At 40.0% G+C, this 23,999-nt stretch overlaps 1 protein-coding gene across 1 annotated transcript in view; it reads right to left on the reverse strand.

Moving 5' to 3' along the window:
• scube1 (signal peptide, CUB domain, EGF-like 1) overlaps positions 1-23,999 on the reverse strand; it is a 281,214-nt gene that overhangs the window by 67,474 nt on the left and 189,741 nt on the right. The window contains exon 9 of the mRNA XM_060839924.1: positions 16,564-16,686. Coding sequence (XP_060695907.1) covers positions 16,564-16,686 — 123 coding nt within the window. The remainder of the gene's footprint in view (positions 1-16,563; positions 16,687-23,999) is intronic.

The raw sequence follows: 23,999 nt of genomic DNA on the forward strand, positions 1-23,999 counted from the left end.
CTCTGGTGTTCTGGGCTATGCTTATGCCTCAAAGCAACATCACGGCAATAATTTAATCATTGCATTGTGATTTGTGACAACTCGGTTGCAAAGTGACATGTAAATTTCAAATAGTTCTTCATTGGCTGCAATGATAAATGCACGTCTATTCTCTTTAGGACGTTTTTTAATAAGGGAAAAAAGATATGGTGAATATACCAGGCACTGCCCGGAACGTCGAATTTCCTATTCCTTGGATGCTGCCTGACCTGCTGTGCTTTAACCAGCAGCACATTTTCAGCACCACCATGAAAAATGATTCAGTTCTCTAGCTAGGATTGGGAAATATAGACACAAGGAGGATTTTGAAAGCAGGCTGAGCGATGATAGGCTAGAGGAAACAAGTTAGAGACAATTGGGGTACTGTTGTAGCTGGGTGATGGACCACAGGAAGATTGGGGAAAGTGGCAATAGCCCCATGTTAGGACATGGAGAGGATACACAAGTATATCAGCAAGAGGAGGCCTTAGGCTGAAATGACACATCAATGGATATGCAACAGAGGACAGACAGGAATTTTGGAGTTCTGTGTGTCAAAGTATGTGGAACTTACAGGTCAGGGAAGCAGGGATGTAGGATTTACTACAGTAAGATGGTAGGAATTACTATGGTTAAAATCACTTTAAAACTATGAAGTGGGCAAGTCATTGATTACAGACCTGGTGAAAACTAGCCTGATGTCACACAAAATTTAAGTTTGTACATCTAAGTGGCCTTCCACCTAGTTTGGGTGGTAAGGTTGGGCTACCTTACTGGAAGGTCAGCTTGAAGCTTTCAGGTGCCTCCTCTGACAGTTATTTATGTGTCATCTAAAAAGCTGATGGTTGAAAATTCAAACCATCCTCTTCTCACTCCCCTCCCCCACCCCAAACACTGACAGTTCAACATCGAGACTCCATACTTTCCCCTCTGATACTTGAATATCCATACCACACTACCCCCCCCCCGCCAATAATTGAAAATCTATGCTATCCTCCTCCCTACACAGAGTTCAAAATCTATACAAACTCACTTCTCCATCACTGATAGTACAAAACCATACCAACACCCCATCATCCTGCCCAGGTAGTTGAAAATCTCTGCCACCCTCCTCAATATATTTGGAAATTTATTCCATCCCCCAACATATATGGAAATCTATTTCACTAAAAACTAATCATTGCAACCCTTCCCTCTTACTTATGAATAGTTGAAAATCTATACCAATCTCCCTGATATTTGAACATCTGTGCCACCACACTCTGATAGTTGAAAATCTATATTGCACCCCAAAATTGGAAAGACTGCATTACCAGCTTTCCGACTGCTGAAAATCTATAACATCACCCCCACTTCATTTCTCAGGCCAACACAGGCAATTGTCAGAGAAGGTGAGGCCGTCAAGATTAGAGTGATGCTGGAAAAGCACAGCAGGTCAGTCAGTGTCCAAGGAGCAGAAAAAATGATGTTTTGGGCAAAAGCCCTTCATCAGGAATGGTGAGGCAGCCAGACCATATGTTTCTTGCAGCAAGCAGCCACAGCTCTCCATCTGATTCCCCAAGAATTATAAAGCTGAGCAAATGTTCTTCCGGCTTATGCTAGAATGAAAAGGCAATTCCTTATTCATTGTTTGATTAAATATTGCAGGGAAAACATACAGTTCACAATGGTATTTATTTTCATTGAAATCCACAGGAGCAAATCCACCTACTGAGTTGAGGGCTGCATTTAAACTTGGTGAAAGTTTGTAGGCTACCATTCAAAAAACTAACTCACAGTGAATAAACAAAAAAGCATTCTGAATGGAAGTGAATGTAAATGTGTTTTAGTATGAGTAATAGCAGAACTTTAAATGGCTCAGTTGGAGTTTTAATAGACGCTCAATTCTTAAAGAAATGCAAATGGATGTAAAGTCAACAGATGAGTATCTCACTCTTGCCCAGTAGCTGCAGCAAATCAATGTTCAGTAGATCTGGCAGCATCTGGGAAGAGAATTCAGCGTTAACATTTCGAGTCTGTTTAGAGTTCCGAGGAAGCATCACCTGAACCGAAACGTTAACTCTGATTTCTCTGCACAGTTGCTGCCAGGTCTGCTGAGCTTTTCCAGCAACTTTTGTTTTTCTTTCTGATTTGCAGTATTCGCAGTTCTTTCAGTTTTAAAATCGATTTTCAGTGTTTGGTAAGGGGCTGAATTCATTTTCAATAACCACCATGTGAACTGTTGAGCTTTACTCTACATTCTTACTGTAGATATTTTGACTTTTATTAAAGTAACTCATTTTTAGCTTTACATTTGTAATTTTATTAAGGTTACTGAAATAAATCTTCTAAGTGCACTTTTTGCTTTGTTTACGCAGTGTCAACTGTGCGCTTAGATTTCAATAATTATGCTTGCTTTGAGGATATTAGGAGATAAAATAACCTACTGTACTAAAAGGTTGAAGATCAAACTCAGAAATTCCAACTTTAATATTGGTTTTGGCAGTTGTGAAAGCAAACTTGTTTGTGAGGCTATACTTATTTCCTGCAACGTGATGGATTCAGTCCACAAAACAGAGGAAAACAAATAAACAATGTTGACAGCATTCATGCAATTACAACAATTTTCTTTGACAACATGCACAATGTTTTCCAAAAAAACAGATGGTTTTAAACAAACACAGTCAAGAGTTTCTTTTAGTGTCAAGAAACAATTGCTATTGCAGTAACTCAAGCCAATGAACTTCAAAAGCAAAGAATCAGTCAACATATCATTACGGTGGAATGGGTACTGTCTTATTCATTGATGGGATAGTATCTCCATGAATCTTTTACAGTTTACCAAGGTGGATCAGTTTGTGATTAGGTAAAATCATTTTATTCAAATATCATTGTACAGTTGATGCAGAAATGATTGCAAAATCAATGGCACAGTGTTTAGATGTTTAAAATCAAAAGTAAATCTGTTCTACAGCATGCAATTGCAAAAGTGAAATTCAATAATGCATTACTTTGCTGACAGCCAGAAATATGAACTTTCTTATTTATTTACTTTTTCTTCAGGGTCAATAAACGAATAGATGGTTGGCACAGGCAACACTGTTTCTACTTCAGTGCTTGCCAAATCCCTTCACATCTGTTTAATATAACCACTTGAAACTTATATAGTCCAGTTTTGTTATGCCTGCTAACAGAAACATAAACTAATAAATTTTCTCTGAAATATACAATCAAGTCTGAAATGTATTAATTAGAATGAGAGCTTATTGAATTAACTTAGATTGTTTCTCTTTTAATAAAGATATTGCAACATTTTTGTTTCTTTTCAAACGTAAACAGTTAACAATAATGTTTGAGCTATGGATCTGATCATTGACTCAATACAAAACCAATGTTAGAGAAGGATTGATCTTCATTATGTACTAGATTAACCAATCTCAATCAACAGTGACGGCATTATAATTAGTCTAAATCATATTCTCCATCAGCTGTGAAGTTTGCTCCTATGGTTACCTAGCCTTCTGACACTACTCAGGCGTATAATTACTTCAGTACATCACGGCAGTATTGAAGGAGTGCTCTACTATTGAAATGCCATCATTTGGATGAGATGTTAACCCATTCATTTACTTATTCGTGCACACTGAACACAACAATCTCGGGAAGATTTTTTATTTTTTAACCTACTTTATAGTCATACCATTGTAATTCTTAAAGAAAAAAAGATCTTGGTGAAAATTATTTTCCTCATTTTAAAAAAAAACTTTAAAATTTTAACAGAGATGACTGAGTAATGAGTGTTTAATCTTGGACCTAAACATTTGGTTGCTACTTTGAGGTCACTTGCCCCAAGAACAAATGCAATTGGGAGGTATTCATGTTTAGGAGATGGGCATGGCTAGTTTTGTGAGTGGGGAAAGATATAAAAGATCAGCTAGTTAATTGTAGTTATTTGAAGAGCTCACTTTAGCCTAAACTTCCATCATTTTTTATGCTACCTAACTGGTTTGCTTTCAGTTTCTTGCAACAACTTTCATTCATATACTGCCTTTAGATCCTTGATTGTCTTCAAATTTGATGTTTTGGAGTGGGAACAGAAAGCGTTGAAAGTGAGTTTCAGGCTATCAATAGAGTTTTTTCTAACTTCAGACGCTGAGGTAATGCAGGCTCCTATCCTTTGACTCAACACAAGTTACACCACAGGAGATCCACCAATAAGTGAAAATTGCCAAAGATACAATTGCCAAGATGAGTGTGGTGCTGGAAAAGTGCAGCAGGTCAGGCAGCATCCGAGGAGCAGGAAAATCGACATTTTGGACAAAAGCCCATCATCAGGAATGAGGCCTCATTCCTGATGATGGGCTTTTACCCAAAACGTCAATTTTCCTGCTCCTTGGATGCTGCCTGACCTGCTGTGCTTTTCCAGCACCATTCCAATCTTGATTCTGATCTCCAGCATCTGCTGTACTCACTTTAGCCTAAAGATACAATAGCGTATGCCACCGGTCATCCATAGTAACAAGAAAAATAATATTTATTATCACAGAAATCCTATTATTACCTCAGATATTCAGATCTGAGTAGATTACGAGTGAGTATTTTGTTAAGACAGTCCAAAATACAAATAAAAGCTTAGCTTTGCTGTACACTGTCAGTAACTGTAGATTTTCATAGCAAGCCCAATCTTGAGTTTTAAAAAAATGCAAGTATAAAATTGGCTTAGAGTAGTGGTCAGGACTGGTGATGATTAATTGCAGCCTACTCAATATAACTTACTCAACTTTCTTTTCCAAAGCAGTGACTTGGACAGGGTGTGAACACACTGCTTACTTACCATTTCTGGTTTGTATGAAGACCACTCCCTCCCCAGTCAACTTAGGCATTGCTTAAAAGTTCCTTTGTGTATCTTAGTGAATAGAAAAACAAGCATCACTTTCAGATACTCAGATTTTTATAGCAGTCTGAATGTGTTAATATATATGGAAAAGGTTGGTGTCACAAGACTAAATGCCAGTGGATTTTGACTATGCAATTATGTTCCATGAATTAAGACTTTCCTAAGAGCAGGTCTGAATATTTAGATAAAAAAGATGTTTTCATGCAACTATTGAAGGATATGGCTTATATAAATACGTTAAAAATATCCTGTGGTCAGAAGCATAGCTGTGTGTGCATTACAAAGTTCTTGTCTATTGATAAAATACCTCTAAAAAGATCATTACAACTTCCATCTTTTCCCCTCGGTCTGTGTTAAATCATCCCATCATGTATTCTGCAGAACCTCAATGTTACAGCAGCTTAAATATCTATATAGCCCGCACTGAAACACTTGGTTAATTCTGAAGGTGATGCTTGCCATATTCCAGAAGCATTGGAATTTGGCCATACCAAGGGCTGAAAGCTAAAAGCGTTTAGTACATCATTGTACCTAGGAGAGTAATATACAATTTATCTCCTTTCCAGAGGACTTTGGCTTTTTTTTTAATAGTCTGTAATGTTGCTCAGATGAGTATGCATAGAAATTGAAGATTATTGATTAAAGTTAAGCAAAATGGGACATCTATCAGTCATGTTAATTACCATGATCGGAAAAGTTCACTTCGGCTATGATTGGTACATCGCCTGATCAAGCAGCAAATCCTCAGGTCAGTTTATTCTGAGTGCGAGTTAATAGGTTTTTGCACCTTTCTAGCTGTTAAATGAAAGTTTTGAAGAGCAGTCTCTTGTTAAGATTTTCCAGACAATTGACTAACAAACAGTATTTGGATAAGCAGTTAAGTTAGCTTGTATCAGAGTGGCAAAACATGTGTCCCTTTCTTCCTGCTGTCATAGTGTTGTTCATCGGCCAATGGGTTGCTTCTGGAAAGGTAGGTGCTTTTCTCCTCTCCTTTCTAGTGAAGGGTTTCGTCATATATTTAAGCATAACTTAATACAAATTATATAATGCTAACAAAATTCAGCAGTGACTGATATTGATATTAACAGAAAATCAAAATCTGAACCTACTTATTTACACGCATGTTAAGTTCTATAAATACATGCACATGTAGACATTTGATAACTCAAAAGTAAGTAATTTGTATGCTGCCTTACATAAATTAAATTTTGTTGTAGATTACAAAAGTTGATTTGATGTAAATTTTATTCTCATTCATGGGATGTGGACATTCCAGGTCAAGTGCAAATAAGGTCAAATAAGACTCATCCTGCAAAGGTTACCTCTTTCAAAAGGTAGTTAGTGATGCTGGGTGAGGTGAGGAGGCTGAGGTAATTATTGAGAAGAATTTTCATGTATAGAAGTCTTAATGCTTTGTGTTTCTTTTGAGGAAAACATAGTAGCATGGACAATAATGGGAAATGGGGGTAAAAAACAGCAAAAAAGAAAAACAATCAATCAATTTTAATGTTGGAAATTCCTATTTCCCTTGAAGGTTTAAATGGAGAAATCAGAATCTTAGAAATGACTCCTTTATTTTCATGCATTTGTATCTCATTATTACACCTCGCCTCATTTCTGCACAGTTTCAAATTCTTTGCTCTTCCCTGGAGAAACTACGTGGCGCAAATTCCCGAAGATAGAGCTATAATGTGGCATACTGTTTGCTTCGCTGGACCTTCATCTAACTCTGCCTTCATCACAATGCCCCTCCATGAACTGTGGCCTCCTCCACCCTCCCTCCAAGCCAGTCGGTAGCAGCAACTACAAACCTTGCCACATCATCAGACCTGCTTCTGGATTCTCACAAACACCATTCCAGCCTTTAGGATTTCATTTTCAAACTCAAGGACATGAGCAAATCATGCCTTTCTGCCACATCACTTTGCATGCAACACATAAACTTTATGGCTTTTAGCATAGATTCATTTGAAGGCAGCCAGTCTCTGTGGCAGGCACTGCTTTTTTTTTAATAAACCCAGAGTGAGAGGCAGGCAGCCTGCAAACACTAGACTGACAGTCAAGGGGCTGGATACCTTACCATATGGCACACGACAGAAATGGCTTCATGTATCAGCAGCTTATGCAGTAAACACTCTACATGGGGGTCAAAGGCCCATGAGTTAAAGTCCAAGGGGTGCAGCTCTTAGAAGGATTAAGGGGGTCTATGAACAGCCAGCCAATACCACAACATGAGGCAGTAAGATTAAGTCTAACCTGAGTGCACTATGTTGGCCACGATCAATCAGCTAATTAGTCTTACTTGAGTCTGGGGGATTCTTGACTTTCCAGTTTAGGAATTGGGCCATGACCAATCCTACAGGTCAAGTGCAAACAGTTCAGGAATAACAGACATGCCAGCCTAGAGACTGGGCGAGACATCCCTGGGCAGTGACACTAAGGGAGTAACTGAGCCTGAAGCAAGTGTACAGAAGAGCAATTGGTGGTGATGTATGAGCAGGAGAAGTGGTGAGATGTCCACAGGAAGGAAAGAGGGCAGGAGGGTAGTAGTTTGCAGGGATGAGGTTGATGAGAGCTGCTGAGCAGCATGATGCATGCAATGGTGGGAGAGTTGGAATCCTTGAGTCTTAGTGAGAAGCATGGCAATGGCAGCCCTGTGAGTGCAAGGCAACAGAGAGAAAATGATTACATTTACAAAGTGCTGAAGATGATGAATTTTCTTCCTGCATTGCAAGGCATCCTGGTTCACCTGGGACAACATAGGTCACTATCTCAGCCCAGGCTATCTTTCTGGAGCCCTGATCTCATTTACCGGTGTCCACAAGCACCTTGAGATCCCTATCAGTGATCCAAGTATTAATGTCCCTACTTGGTCTTCTCCTTTGGGATAATGGTGCAGGACCAGAAAATAAAAGACTGTTCCTGGCTTGCAGTGTCTGAAGTGGTGCTGAACTGGATTTGACATTTAGCACCAGCAGCATGAACATTGCAAAGTCCCATCAGGGCAAGTGCTTCGACCTCTCCCGCCACACAACTCCACGAGACAGATGCCGTCGATGCTGGTGGCACAATTAAAGACATGACTCCACAAAGCCTGCCCAACATCTACTAGGCAGGAATGTGATGGAATACTCTCCTCTTGCCTGGATGGGTGCTGATCCAACACACACCAGAAGCTTGACACCATCCAGGCCAAAGAAACTCACTTGACTGGCAGTGCACCTGCAAGCATCCACTCCCTTCACCACTGATGTTCAGTAGCAGCAGTGTGCACTATCCATAAGATGCACTGCAGAAATTCACCAAAGATTCTCAGACAGCTCCTTCAAAACCCATGACTTCTTCCATCTGGAAGGAAAAGGGCAGCCAATATATGTGAACACCACCACCTGCAAGTTCCCTTCCAAACCAGTCACTTGGAAATATATCACTGTTTCTTCACTATCACTGGGCCAAAATCCCAGAATTCCCTCCCTTAGGGCATTGCACATCAACCTACAGCAGGTAGACTGCAGCAGTTCAAGGTTTCTCTCAGCCTCATTCCTGATGAATGGCTTTTGCCTGAACCATCGATTTCCCTGCTCCTCGGATGCTGCCTGACCTGTTGTGCTTTTTCAGCACCACACTAAATCTTGACTACCTTATCAAGGACAACATGGGACGAGCAATAAAATGCTGGTCAGCCAGCAACACCCACCTCTGAGTAAATTAAAAAAAGAGAGAACAGAAGGCAGAGGAAAATCATCGTGGACTATGACTGTGCCATGAATTTTACATGATAAAACAGGCTAAAAACAGGAAAATTCAATCCATTCATTGCTGTTTAAATATCCATATCTTAACTGTATTATGCTTTGGAATAATAGTTTAAAGGAAAATATTGTTGAATTAAGGCAGTTGATGCAGTAAGGATTTTCTCTGAACTACATACAACGAAATGGTCAAGCAATTTATATACCAGATTTTAAAGGGAGAACACCATATCTATAACACTAATCACATTCTCAGGGCATTTCAAAACATTGTACCAGAACTTAAACTCACTTGAAGTATAGTTGCTGTTAAAAATATAAGAAAAGTGGCACTGCACCCCAGCTGGCTCTCAAAAATAAATGAGACAACCACCAGATACATTTATGTTTATAATGCTGCCTGAGGCCTAGATCTTGTACAGTATATTAGCAAGATGACACAGACTATCTCAACCTGGCCACCCCTCTCATCCACTCCAAACTCCTGCCCTCACTCATAGCCAAGATCCCTCTTGCTTGTCTTTAGGAACACTATTCTGGGCTCATTTAATTCCACTCAAAAGGGCAGACGGGCCCTCAGTTTACAATCTCATCTGAAAGATGGAACCTCTGACACTGCAGTATTTGTTCAGTACTGTACTGAAGTATCAGCCTAGATTAGAGGCTCTGGTCTTCTATGGTACTTGAACCTTCAATATTTTGATTAAGAGCTAAGATTATCAACAGTGAGCCACCGTTGGCATTGTAACTTCAGCACTTTAAATAAAAAGGTAAACCATATAACAAAAAGAAAGTAATCATCAATAAAGAGCAAAAGAAGATAGATGAACAAAGGTAGGAAAAAAAATGAGTATTAAACAAGGAAGAAAATTATAAAGGCATACTTTATGCAATAGCTGACAGTATTACTATAAATATTTTGCAGCAAGTCAAGGAGCTCATGGGGCGACCCAGCATCCGAAATGAGAACTTTTTTTTGATCAGAGATGAGAAAGATAAATACAATATGCAGTTACTTTTTCACAATCCTCAGATTTGCATAAATTAGATACCGTACAATGAAATATTAACAATACTGTGTATGGAATATTGTTGCATTCCACTACGAAACAAAATTTTCTACTCAACAATCATTGTACAACATTCTCAATTATCTTTAACACCCTTTCACTTACAGGACACTGTTCCTACAGTATTCGCTATTTCAACTATAGAGGAGTAAATTTTGAAATAAATTGATGGCAATTTACACATTGTCAAAATGTTTCGCATGTTGACCTTAATGAGTCTTCATTTTTGCAATGGTCTTGGGAATTATCCTAACGGTTGATGCGATTCTGAATGTCAGAATTGCTGTCTTGTAACTCATCACTAGCCATATATAAACCCGTGCTTCCCAAAAGGCACAGTTTGGCACACAAAGTTGCATTATTTCAACAATAGGCTTTTGGTTTATTTTCAAATGTAAAACAGCAAAAATGAATCAACCTGATAAAAATGCCAAATATTTGTGTGACTTACAATTTCACATCAACTTTTGTACTTTCACAAAATACATTTGTGCAATAAAATGTACTGAACAATGGTAAGTTTGATTTGCTCAATTTCAATGCAATGGTTTCCAAAAATGTAATACCATAAACTGCTGTATGTTGAGCTACTATTGAAGACGTCCGATGTAGCTAGAAAGAGGAAAGCATTCATGTTCAACACATTGAAAACAATGTATATTGGCCTGGTTCAATGTTAAAAGTTAACCAAATTACAGTTGATTTTTGAATTGCAGTATCTTATAATGTAGGCAAAAGTGCTCAACATAGTTCCACAAGCAACAGCAAATAAGTAGCTAGTTAATCTGGCATCAGTGTCAGAACACTGCTTGTTAAAAAGCTTATTTTTTTTAAATATGGGTATGGCTTATTTACAAGGACCCTGGATGGCAGTTTAGATCTTAGTTTAATATTGTATCCAAAAGCTGGAACACCAAATAATGCAACATTCCCTGCCTTTCACTGACAAATCTTCTAAGATTTCGGTCAGAATTTTCCCAGCTTGGTGGAAGTGGTTTCCAGAGTTTGAGGGGTGAAAATGTCCTGAAAGTCCATAGTCCCTCAAGGCACGCTTACAGCTTTGAAAAAGTTCCCTCACACCTTTCGCAAAACCCACCTTCCCAAATATCAGCAAACCACTTCCCTATGACTAGCCAATCACCACATTCACAGTTTTCCCACCTCATCTGGGTAGCTCATTCCATTCTCCAGAATTAAATGGACCAGGGTCACTGGGGGAATCCCCACATTAGAGGCCACATTGGTGTGCAGTTCATATAAACTGGTGCTTTCAATCAAATAAAGAGAATCTGTGAAACACGGACATGGAACCGCAGAACTGTGATAGCGTAGGAGGATGACAGTCAGTCCATTGTGCCTGCACTGGTTCTATTACATAGTGTCAAACTTTTTAAAAAACTTTCAAAGTTTGTAGATGACGCTAAACGCTAAAAATGAAATAAGGAACCAAGTAATTCTCTTTGTACAATAAGACCATGACGTCTGATGATTTCCATCTCATTTCCATGATACATACTCTGTCGCCTTAGATCTAGAAGGTAGACTCTAGATAGACTCCAGACACTCGGGGTGAACATGTTCTGGGTTTGGCAGCCTCAGAGGATACCACCAAAAACTAACCCATTTTCCCTGTGTAAAAACAAGCTCAGCCACTGAGGCAGGGAACAACACATGGGGCACAAGGTGAGGGAATGGTGGGAAGGACAAGGATAATAAGAGGAAGCACTTTGAGAAGTCCACTCATTGTGCATCTCCTACCCATCAACAAAACATCCAACTACTGCGTACGCTGCCAAATAGAGAGAAACCTGAACAATAGGATTCTACCTACAAAAGGAATTTCTCCAGACATCATCTCATCATACAAGACATGTATCTGGAGTCCATTCTATCACAATTACATTTGGGGTAACTGAGCAATTAGTGAGAAAGTGGGTTGTACAACAAGCCAGCTGACTTTGTGTGTGTTTAGGCAAGTTGTTCCTCTGCAGACCAAGATAAGCATATGAGAAACTGAAGGTGACTGATCTCTTTCCAGAGGATCGACAAGTTTCAGACCCTGTCTGCTATTTTAGTACCCTCCAGTGCTGCAAACATTGATTTTAAAAAATAAACCTGCAGCTACTGTCTCCAATAAAAACCAACCTTCCAGTTACATCCTGAAATCACCTCAGTACTGATTCAGGGCCACTGAGGTTCGTCAAATCAGCAACTTAGTGTTCATTGATCCTTCCATTTTGCAATCTGAGAGGGGGAGAGGTGATCTCAGAGCACATGTGAGAACAGCAGAGTTTTTTTAAATCTTTCTCTTTGGCTTGGTTCCAACAAAAAAAGTCATCCCTTTTGTCTCTTAGGTACCGAAGAAACTTGTTTTGTGTCTTTTACACAGCATGGAAATAGTTAAACACTCATTGAACTAGTAAATATATTGTTTAAAATAAAGTTTTGCATTGAAATCAGGAATGGGGAAAAGGGGAATCATTTGACCCCCTCCTCACCCAGTTTGTAACACTATCCAAGACATTGACTGAGGTGTGCATTTGTGCTGGGGGACAGTGCTAATCCCACTCTTGTCAGAGTTTAGAGAGTCAGTGCTATCATGGGTCAATTTAGTTCCAGGTTAGCACTGAGCAGATTGTGAAATCTAGGCTATTGTGACATTGATTTAACTTGAGTGATGACTAAGTACCAAGTGGTAGTATGATATCAAATGTTGCCACCATGTCTCGGGTCATCCCCATCTGTCCAGCACCAATTATCTGCACAGATGTCACCCAGCAGATCTTGAGCGTTTCTTCCTCCAATAAGGTCAGTTTGGCCATGGCTGTAGCTCCACCACATTCTCTGCCCATCTTGATGTTGTAGGCACCTTATTCACATGTAGGAGCAGAATCAGGCCATTCAGCCCATTGAGTCTGTTCTGTCAGTCAACAAGATTATGGCTGATCTAATCATCCTCAACACCACTTTAGCATCTTTGTCCCTTCATGATAATTCCCAGAATGATTAAGATATCTGTCTCAGTCTTGAATATGCTTAATGATCTAGCCTCACAAGCCATCTGGGTAAAAATTCCACAGATTCATTACCATCAGAAAAAGAAAAAGATCCTTACCTCAGTTTTAAATGGGCAACACCCTAACTTGAGATTTTGCCCTTTGGTCCTAGAATCTCCCACAAGGACGAAATACCTCTCTGCATCTAGCCTGTCAAGACTTCTATGTTTCAATGAGGTTGCTTTTCATTTTTCTAAATGTAATCTACTCAACCTCTCCTCACATAACAGTCTGTCCATACCCAGAATCATCTTGGCAAAACCTTTCTGAACTGCCTCCAATTCTAGTGTCTTTCCTTGTTGAGGACTATCAAAATGGTTCACAATGTTCTTTATGTGCATTGACAGTGCCTTGTATAGGTTGAGCAAGACCTCCCTATTTTTCTACATCATTTCTTATGAAATTATGGCCAACAGTTCACTTCCTTTACTTAGTGCGTGAACGTGGACACTAGTTTTTTATGACTTCCACACCAAGGAGCCCGAATCCCTCTCTGCTGTAGCTTTCTACAGTCCTTCTACATTTCAATAATATTCAGTTCCTCTATTCTTCCAGCCAAAATGAATAATCTCTCTCTTTCTCACATTACGTTCCATTTACCCAGTTTAAAGGCATCAGATTCACAGTGTGAGGGATGAACAGATTGCTGAGAAATGGAGGATGGTTACAGAAAAACAGGAGTGAGAAAGCAATAGGTCTTAAAGTTAGTGTGAATGATAACTGTCAAGTTGGAGATTCAAGGAGGAAACTGAAGAGAAAGAAGTGTGTATGACATCAAGGTGTGATCTTCAGCGAGCTGTGCAGGAGAAAGCGAGGGAGGGGAGACAGTGATGGCTGGCAGTTTTACATTGTAGGACACTAACTCTGTCAGCCAACATTGAATCACTGAACACTTCCAGGCACTGGATCCAGCTCTTCTGCACCACAATTCAACTCGTGCCGATCTCACTAACTTGAGGCTGTGCCTGCTTTGCGAGGTGGACTTGTACCTCTGCTGACAAACAGGGAAAAGGTATTCCTCTTTGTGCCTCGCTGCATGAATCACCAGCCTCAGAGACTTCCAGGATCTGTGGTCCAGCGGACAGCCTTTTCACATTTTCCATGCACGTTGGTTTCCTCCCTAATGCTGGATTTGTCTTTACTGTAAACATTGCAGCTGGGCTCTGCATATAGACATTGTTCATTATTGCTTTAGATCTGTTATCCCATTCACCCACCCTCATTGGCAAGGGAACATGGAGGCAGGCACCGAGAAGGAGAGACAATAAAATGTGCACATCAACTGGACGGGTGCCAGTCAGAAAATGGGCCCATCCTTCCAGCAGAAGCAAAGGTGAGAAGATTCCACCCAATGGGTTTGAGGTTGGGAGCAGGGCTTGAAATCTCCTGCACCTTCCTAATCCTAACCTGTCCCTTCCGTGTGGACAAGAACCAAGCCCAGCGGTGAATTTGTATTAGAGGTGAATTTATGGTTGAAATGCTTAGTACTTGTGACACTAATATTTTAACCTTTGAAATCCAACATCAGCAAACAATGAGCAAATAGAACCAAAGTTGGAACCAAGGGAGAAATCAAACCACAAACTTGGAGCCCATAATATTTGGTGCTTGGCTCCAAAGTATTTTGTCAAAATGGTTTGTTATTCCATTTCAAAGATTTGGAGCGAAAATGTTAACATATGAATTTGATCAACTTGCTTAACTCAGAATTATGAAGCAATGTAGAGGTCAGTATAAAACTGCTGGGTGATTTTGACCCTGAGCTCAGATTGCATTTTACTGACAAGGTCAATTCATTAGTCTTTGGTTTGACTCCTAAAGCCAATAAAATCTGGAGCTAAGCCTGCTCCCATGACCCCAGTGTGTCAATGCATCAGAAGAGTGCATTGCACAAATACTTTTCTCCCTATAATTTGGTCTCATAATAAACATTACTGCATCATGCTGTTTATTAACTAAGAAAAAATGTAGACATTCACAAGGAAAATCATATAAATAATTGTCTCCAAATACAGTTCTCACCCATTGCTTATATTTTTCATAGATTTACATAACAGATTTGAACAACAGATCTTTTCTACACAGTCTAAATTTGTAGTATATTAGTTTGATGTAGTATATTAGCTAGGTCAGGCAAAATCAGGGTGAGTTCCCTATCTCCACTCCCAATCTAAGTTGAGGCCATTTGGAAGAGACCTGATCACTGAAACTGGAAGAGATAAAGAGGATTGATGAGGGCAGATGCGATCTATATGGACATTAGAAAGGGTTTTGACAAGGTTCCTCACGGTAGACTGGTCAGCAAGGAATAAAGGGCGAACTAACCATTTGGAAACGTAACTGTTTCGAAGGTGATGGTGTAGGGTTGCTTTTCAGACTGGAGGCCTGTGAACAGCAGTGTGCTACAGGATTGGTATTGCGTCACTGCTTTTCGTCTTTTATAAAAATATTTGGATGTGTCCATAGGAGGTATAGTTTGGAAGTTTACAGATGACACCAAAATCAGGGCTGTAGCAGACAGCTAAGGAGGTTATCTCAGAGTATAATGAGATTTTGATAAAATTGGCTAATGGGCCGAGGAAAGGCAGATGGAGTTTAAATAAATGTGAGGGGCTGTGCTTTGGAAAGGCAAATCAGGGCAGGACTTATATTCTTAATGGTAAGATCCTGGGGAGTGCTGCTGAACAAAGAGACCTTGGAGTTCAGGTTCATAGTCCCTTGAAAGTGGAGTCTCAGGTAGATCGGATAGTGAAGGTGGTATTTGGAATATTTGCCTTTATTGGTCAGTGCATTGAGTATTGGAGTCATGAAGTCATGTTACAGCTGTACAGGACATTGGTGAGGCCACTTTTAGAATACTGCGTTCAGTTCTGGGTCTCCATCCTATTGGAAGGCTGCTGTGAAACTTGAAAGGGTTCTGAAAAGATTTACAAGGATGTTGTGAGGGTTGGAGGCTTTGAGCTATAAGGAAAGGCTGAATAGGCTGGGGCTATTTTCCCTGGTGCATCGAGGCTGATGGGTGACCTTATAGAGGTTTATAAAATCATGAGAGGCATGGATAGGGTAAATATACAAGGTCTTTTCCCCAAGGTGCGGGGAGCAAAACTAAAGGTTTAAGATGAGGGAAAAGCTTAAAAATGGACCAAGGGGCAATATTTTCGCACAGAGGGTGGTGCGTGTATGGAATGAGCTGCCAGAGGAAGTGTTGGAGGGTGTACAATTACAACATTTAAAAGGTGATTGGAGGGTATATGAATAGGAAGGGTTTAGAGGGATATGGGCCCAATTCTGGCATACAGGACTAGGTTAGGATATCTGGTCAGTGTGGACGGGTTGGACCAAAGGTTCTGTTTCCATGTCGTACATCTCTTTGACTAATGCAGGGCCTGTCAATGTTAAGGGAATTCAAGTGAAATAGGTGATGTGCAACTGATCAGTTGCTGTCAACTTTCTGCCCAGCCATGCAATCTAACCTGTTGCAATTTATCATGAAATGCCAACATAAACAGTTTAAACTTACTCTCGAGTGTCAAATAACACCATTAATGTAAGTGTTAGAGATCTCACTTGCGTACGTGTCTGACTATAAAATGCTGTCCACACTACAACAAAGAGGAACTTCTTTTTCTAAAGAAGCTTAGAACACAAACAAACGCAATCTTTTCTTTGTATGCTGAACACTAGTTCTCAATGATTGTGATTCTCTCAAATACTTGTAAAAGCACCTCATTTTTGACAGCTATGAGCAAACAAGACAAGACAGACAGGATGTAATGTGAATGGAGACTGACCTTGACAGGATCGCTCATCTGTCAGAAGCTTGTAGCCTTTTCGACAACTGCACTCAAAGCTGCCAACAGTATTCCGACAGAAATGATCACATCCACCATTATTTACTAAACATTCATCAATATCTGTAAGCAGACAAAACACAAAAGTGTTTGTTAGAAGAAATTACTTTTACTACATTCTGCTGTGAGTCCATAGACAAAATGTGAAACAGTGGAGACATTCTTAATGTATTACCTCCAATTACATTATGTTCAACAAATATTTCTTGTTACAAAGTTTCGTTTCCACCCATTGTTTATGATGTGACAGGTACAAGATTTCTGATTTCCTTTGTTTTACCTCTTTCAATACATCAATATTAATCACAATTTCAGGTTCCTAGCTGTTCATATTACCCCATCTAAAATTCAGACCTCAATGTATACAGACAAGTGTAGAATGTTCTGGTACACCTTCAGTAAATAAATCTTGGTAGAATCATCCAAGTAGAATCCTTCTTCAGCTAGCTTTTGCATAATGCCAGGGGAACAAACAGTTGCTGCTGCCAGAGCTTTCATTACAGTGTATTTGGTTTTCCTCCATTGTATTCCATGAGGGAATATCCACAGGAAGTCTACCATGGGTGCCATCACATGATTTATAAAGTGTTCGCTAGCTGCACTACTGTAAATACACTAAGGCTTGGTGTCATAAGTGGCAACATGTAAGCGGGTGATGACAATTGTTCTGAAAGCGAAGGGGACACTACCTGAGGAAAAAGAACCTACTGTTCAATAGATAAGGTGGCTCTGCCATCATTTTTCAGCATGAAATATATGAACACTTGTTTTACAATAACTTGATTGACTCTTAATCTTCTGAAGTGGACCTGCAAGTCCAAAAGAACAGCAAAGGAACACAGGAGCAGAGTAGATCATTCAGTTCATCCAGCCCGCTCAAGGATTTATGATAATTGTGGCTGAAAGAACACTTTAATACCTTTCCCCACACTGACCTCATCACCCTTTATGTCATTGAGGATCAAATGATTATCAACTTCAACTTTAAATATACTCAAAGACTGAGATTCCCCAATGCTCTGGAGTACAGAATTTCACAGGTTCACAACTCTCCTACTGAAATAAATTCTCATCTTGATCTTAAATGGCATCCAGCTTCTTTTTAAATCATGCCCCTTGGTTCTAGATTCCTCCAAACCAGGGGAAACATCTGACCTGCATCTACCCTAACCATCCCTTTATGGGACAATTTCCGATGCAATAAATGCCTTGCGAATGACAATCCGTCTTGATAATAGATTTTCAATAAAACTATTAGATTGTTAATACAATAAAACACTATCTCTACTTGAGCTATCGTGCATTCTTTTGGTGAAAATGTGTACCATTCACTCACCTGCCCATTTGCTACACTTGGGTACTTTACTGTCTGTTCTGTGACCTTGTAGCTCATAGTAAAAAGTGAGGTCTGCAAATGCTGGAGATCAGAGCTGAAAATGTGTTGCTGGTTAAAGCACAGCAGGTTAGGCAGCATCCAAGGGACAGGAAATTCGACGTTTCGGGCCGGAGCCCTTCATCAGGAATGAGGCATTCCTGATTCCTGATGAAGGGCTCTGGCCCGAAACGTCGAATTTCCTGTTCCTTGGATGCTGCCTAACCTGCTGTGCTTTAACCAGCAACACATTTTCAGCCTTGTAGCTCATACTCTATATGATCTTCAGTAAAATAACATGAAGTTGAATCACAGGGTATCTACCCCCACCTTCATGTTAAATGGAGATTTGAGTTAGCTTAGGAAGCTCATGTAACCTGATTTGCTGACAAACACACTTGGTTAAAAAAAAATTAAAGCACAATGATGTGGTAAATGTGTCGTAAAACATCTTTACTTTTCAATTTATTTCCACTTGACAATAGACTGAGCTTATACGATTAAAGCAGAGAAACGGTGGGATGTGGCACTGGACAAACTCCATTCTTGAAAATTGGCTGAGTGTGCTGTCTTCAAACAAGCTCACAACGTCATCAAAGCACCAGGAAGGTTTTCCATGCTGCAGTGTGAAATTCTGCGAGGCTTCAATGAGAGACGCAGACTGGTGAGTGGGTGAGCATTCATCAGACTCTTTGGGGTCATCCAAACAACATCTTCTCATCTTACACGAAGACATTTTGTCCACTTTCCTGATCCATGCCTCAAATAAAATGGAGATCATCTGATCAGTTTTGTTAACCTCACTGTGTGCAGCTCATGTCTTGATACTCGCAAAGCAAGGTGGGTTGTTGAACTTTCCCATCACAAGAGGTGGCAATGTTTTGGTGCCATCCATCTTGGTGCAGACCACAGCAATTATATGCTGCTTGCTTCACTTTCCACCATTACATGGGATAAGAATATTGCTGACCATGACATCGCTGACGTTACCCATCCTTAAACATTATGAGGGGTGTGAGCAAGACATTCATTCATATCCATCTGCTGAAAAATCTATCAACGTGAACCTGACAGACTACTCGGCATTGCCCTTGGTCATAAAAATGGTAACAGTGCACACAGCCCCGTCAAACCTGCAAAGTCTTCCTCAGGAACAAAATTAAGACAGCTGGCTGACTCTATTCAAGTAACAGCCTGAGAGTCATACTGAATTGCATCTTACAGTCAACAAATTGCTCAGATATGTTCAGACCACAAAATGCACGACAAATCCAACCCTGTTAATTACTGCCCGTGACTTTACTGATGATTGAGAATAAAGTGATGGAAAGGAGTGGTTGCCAGTGCTATCAAGTATCACTTATTATGCAATAACTTGCTCACTGATATTCCATTTGAATTCTGCTTGGACCACTCAGCTCCAACCTTATGACAGTCTTCATCTGAACATAGATGGAAGTGTTGCAAGAGTGACAGCCCCTGACATCAAGGCACCATTTGATGTTATGAGGCATCAAGGAGCCCTAACATTAACATCTCAGAATCAGCAAGTAAGCTCTCCACTGGTTCATAGCTAGCACAAAAGAAAATGGCTGAGATGGATTGAGGTCAATCATCTTAGCTCCAGGACATCTCTGCAGGAGTTCCTCAGGATAATGCCTTCGGTCCAATCACCTTCAGCTGCTTCACCAGCCATTTTCCCACCATCACAAGGTCAGAAGTGTGAATGTTTGCTGATGAGTGCACAACATTCAGAACCACTTTGTGACTCCTCAGATACTCAAACAATCTTCATCCATATGTAACAAGACCCAGATAATATCCGTACCTAGGCTGACTCTCAGCCTCTAGACATACCTGATGCATGGTCTGTGAATTGTAATGTGGAGGTGCTGGACTAGGGTGGACAAGGTTAGAAGTCACATGACACAAGGTTATAGTCCAACAGGCTTATTTGGAATCACAAGCTTTCGCAGCACTGCCCCTTTGTCAAGTAAAGTGAAGACAGGACACCCAGGCACAGAACTTATAATCAGAAAGATCAAAAGGTCATACAAAGGATGTGAGTGGAGTGTCAGCATAATAATAATAATAAGCCTCTGCTGGTGATCAAGAGTGTCAGATGGTGTGAATAAAGTGACAACAGCTTTACATGTGATGGGATGACTTATAATCTGATTAATTGAGGCAGAGAGATAATTACAAGAAATTAGAAATAATGTGGTGCTGGAGACAAACCAAGTGGCTGGAAGAATATGATAGATATAAGAGTCACATGCTAGTGGTCTAACCAAATTAAGAAAATCCAAAACTGTGCAAACTAATTAAGGTAGAGAGATCATAACAAGTTACCCAAGTGATGGTGTGAAACAGGACAAGAAGGAAGATTTTACAAAAACAGAAATGTGGCGAAGTTACATGCAGTGTGACATGAACTCAAGTTGAGGTGTAAATGGGTATGGAATTTGGCTATCAGCTTCTGCTTGGCAATTCTGCATTGCTGTGTAACTCGAAGGCCACCTTGGGAGGATGCTTACCCAAAGATCGGAGTCTGAATGTCCCTGATCGCTGAAGTGTTCCCCATTTGGGAAGAAATATTCCTGTCTGGCGATTATTGGGTGGTGTCCATTCATCTGTTGTCACAACATCTGCATGGTGTTGCCAGTAGGAGGTAGACAACATTGGCCAAGTCACATGAGCATCTGCCATGTTCTCACGTGTGGTGGTAGTATCTATGTCAATGATCTGGCATGTTTTTCAGAGGTTGCCATGGCAGCGTTCTGTGATGTTGTGGTCAATGTTGACCTGTAGGCTGAGTAGCTTTTCTTAAGAAATATAGCTTCTTTAGCCAACATCTCGAAACATTTGTTTGACTCAAATTAAAATGGACCAGCAGTCAAGCATTTGTTTAAAAAAAATTCAAGATTGGTTTATAAAGGGATAATGTTGTTAATTTAAAACATAAAGATCCCAAGATTAAAACAAATGCAGGCAAGACACAAAGAATACTTCCAAGGAGAAAATGCTGAAGAGTCTCAGAGGCTTGGGACCAGGAAGTGACTTGTTACTTTACTGAAGAGGTTAACCCTTGAAGTCAAAAGTCAGCAGCTATGATGGTTCCAGAGGTAGCTGTTAGAGTCAACATATTTCAGATGGAGGAAAGATTTCTTGTACCTTAATAACTCTGTAGTTAAGGCACTTGCAGATTGCCTGGACTAAATTGGCAGATCTGCAGTTAATTTCTGAAAAACAAAACTCAATGTTTTGCCAAGATATTTTTTCTTATTGTTGCAATTATTGAAGTTGTTGCCTCTTAGTTGCCTTTGTGACGATTTTCTTTTTGGAATTTCAGATGTTTATGCAGATCAAACCTAAAATGGTTTCTATGCTAACCTCTAATGAATGGTTGTTGCACAAGCCAGGTCAATTAGGCTGGAATTCCCTGCAGGGGATTTCTTCCAGTCTCTTGCACGTGTCAAAAGCTTTGGATTTTCATGCCATCAAAAACCCATTTTAGTCCAAGAAGGTAAATGAATTCCAAATGGCTCCCTTTTGTAACAGCTACTGAGATAACATACCAGTCTGTCTGATTTTTGTGTGGATGACCTGAATCAACAAAAATCAGCCACATACCCTCTGGCAGTGATACAAATACAATGTTTTTGGCTCAAAGACAAATCATACTTCTTTATAAAATTACAATATAAGTAATATGTGTAATATTAACACAATGATAATTATACAGTTGTGAACATCTGACTGGTGACAAATAATATTCCCAAACAGGAAATGACCATCCCCAGTGAGAGAATCTCATCTGCTGTCAACATTCAATGACATTACAATCACTGAATGCCCTATTATCAATGCCTTCAGGGTTACAATTGACCAGAAATTGAACTGCACCAACCACATAAACCAATGGTAATATGCTGTTCAAGAAGTTATCACAGATGAGTTCTATGAACTTCTCTTTAAGACTGCCTCTATCAACTTGAGTTGGCCAATCAATGTGCATGTTAAAGTCCCCCATGACTACTGCTGTTCCATTCTTACATGGGTCAGATATTTCTTGCTTGATCGCCTGTGCCAGTGTAGCATTATTATTGGGTGGCCTGTAGACTGCTCCCACCAGTGCCTTTTTCCATTTACTATTCCTGATCTCCACACAGATGGATTCAATATTTTGCTCCTTAGATCCTATATCATCTCTCCTTATCACCCTAATCTCATCTTTAATTAAGAGCATGATCCCACCTCTCTTACCTTCCAGCCTATCTTTCGTAATGCAACTGTTCGTTTTATATATATATATATAAATAAAAAAATAAAATGATTTGGAAGAGGTGACCAAGTGTAACATATCCAAGTTTGCTGAAGATATTAAATTGAGTGTAAAGGCAAACTGTGCAGAAGATATGGAGGGACTCCAAAGAGATTAAGATGCGATTGGACAGATGGAGTGCAATACGAGATTATCTGTTTTGGAAGTAAAAGTTGTAGGTCAGAGTATTATTTAAATGGTGAAAGATTGCAGCACGTTGTGCAGAGGGACATAGGAGTGCTTGTACATGAATTGCCAAAAGTTCATTTATAGGTGTAACAGGAAATCAGGGAAGGCGAACAGAATATTGGCTTTCATTGCTAGACGGTTTGAGTTTAAGAGCAGGGAGGTTCTGCTGCAATTCTACAAGGCATTGGTGAGGCTGCACCAATAGTATTGTGCACAGTTCTAGTCCCCTTACTTGAGAATGGATATCCAGGCTTTGGAGGTGGTGCAGAGGAGGTTCTCCAGGTTGATTCCAGAGATGAGGGGGTTACTCTATGTTGGGAGGTTGAGCTGCCTAGGACACTACTTGCTAGAATTTGGAAGAATGAGAGGGGACCTTATAGAAGCATATAAAATTATGAAAGGGTTAGATAAGATAGAGGGAGGCAAACTGATTCCACTGATGGGTAAGACTAGGACTAGGGGACATCATCTCAAGATTAGGGGAAGTATATTAGGGGCAGAGATGAGGAGGAACTGCTTTTCCCAGAGAGTAGAGAATCTATGGAATTGTCTGCCCAAGGAAGCAGTACAGACTGCTTCATTAAATATATTTAAGACACAGTTGGATGGATTTTTACCTGGTAGGGGAATTAAAGGTTATGAGGATCATTCAGGTGGGAGCAGCTGAGATAATGGATAGATCAGCCATGCTCTTAATGAAAGCTGGAGCAGGCTAAATGGGCCAAATGGCCTACTCCTGCTTTGTTTTCTATGGAACTATGAATATAAATATACTGGCTTTCAACATCCTCAAGGTTACCACAGGCCAAAAGCTGAACTGGACCAATTATTTCAATACTGTGGCTAATAAGGGTAGATCAGAGGCTGGTATTTTGTAGCAAGGAACACCTCCTGAAATTCAAAAACCTGTTCAATGGAACATTTTTCAGTTGTCTCATTGATGAGAGAGGAACGTGCAAAAACAATTGGTCAACTTGTTTGATTGGTACCCTATTTACTACCTTAAATATTCACTCCCTCCACCAATCAAACACACTGGCAGCATTGTATAACATCAACCAGACACACTACAGCAACTCACCAAGACACTATAGCTTAACATTATTACCTGATGTCATGATCTCCCTATTTGCATGCATCTGATGCACACATGTAGGTAAAGTCACCATAATTCCAGAAGGCCATAAGGCTGCTCTCTTATTAGACAGACATGATTGGTGGCCACTTAACCTGAGGGTCATCATATCTCAGTAGGAGTGAGATCGAAAAAGTGGAACATTCACAGCGACTCTAGCAATCGGAAATGAACCTGTGCTGTTGAGGTCACTTTATGTCATAAACCAGCCATCAAATCAACTGAGCTAACCAACCCCCTAGCACTTATATAGACCATGCTGTAACATCCTTGCCAAAATATAATCCAGTTTTCGCTGCATCAGAAGGACATGCACATTGGGCAAATACCATTTTGCACCCAAAACTATGTCTGTT

The sequence above is a fragment of the Hemiscyllium ocellatum genome, chromosome 19, assembly GCF_020745735.1.
Source record: "Hemiscyllium ocellatum isolate sHemOce1 chromosome 19, sHemOce1.pat.X.cur, whole genome shotgun sequence".
Taxonomy (NCBI): Eukaryota; Metazoa; Chordata; class Chondrichthyes; order Orectolobiformes; family Hemiscylliidae; genus Hemiscyllium; species Hemiscyllium ocellatum.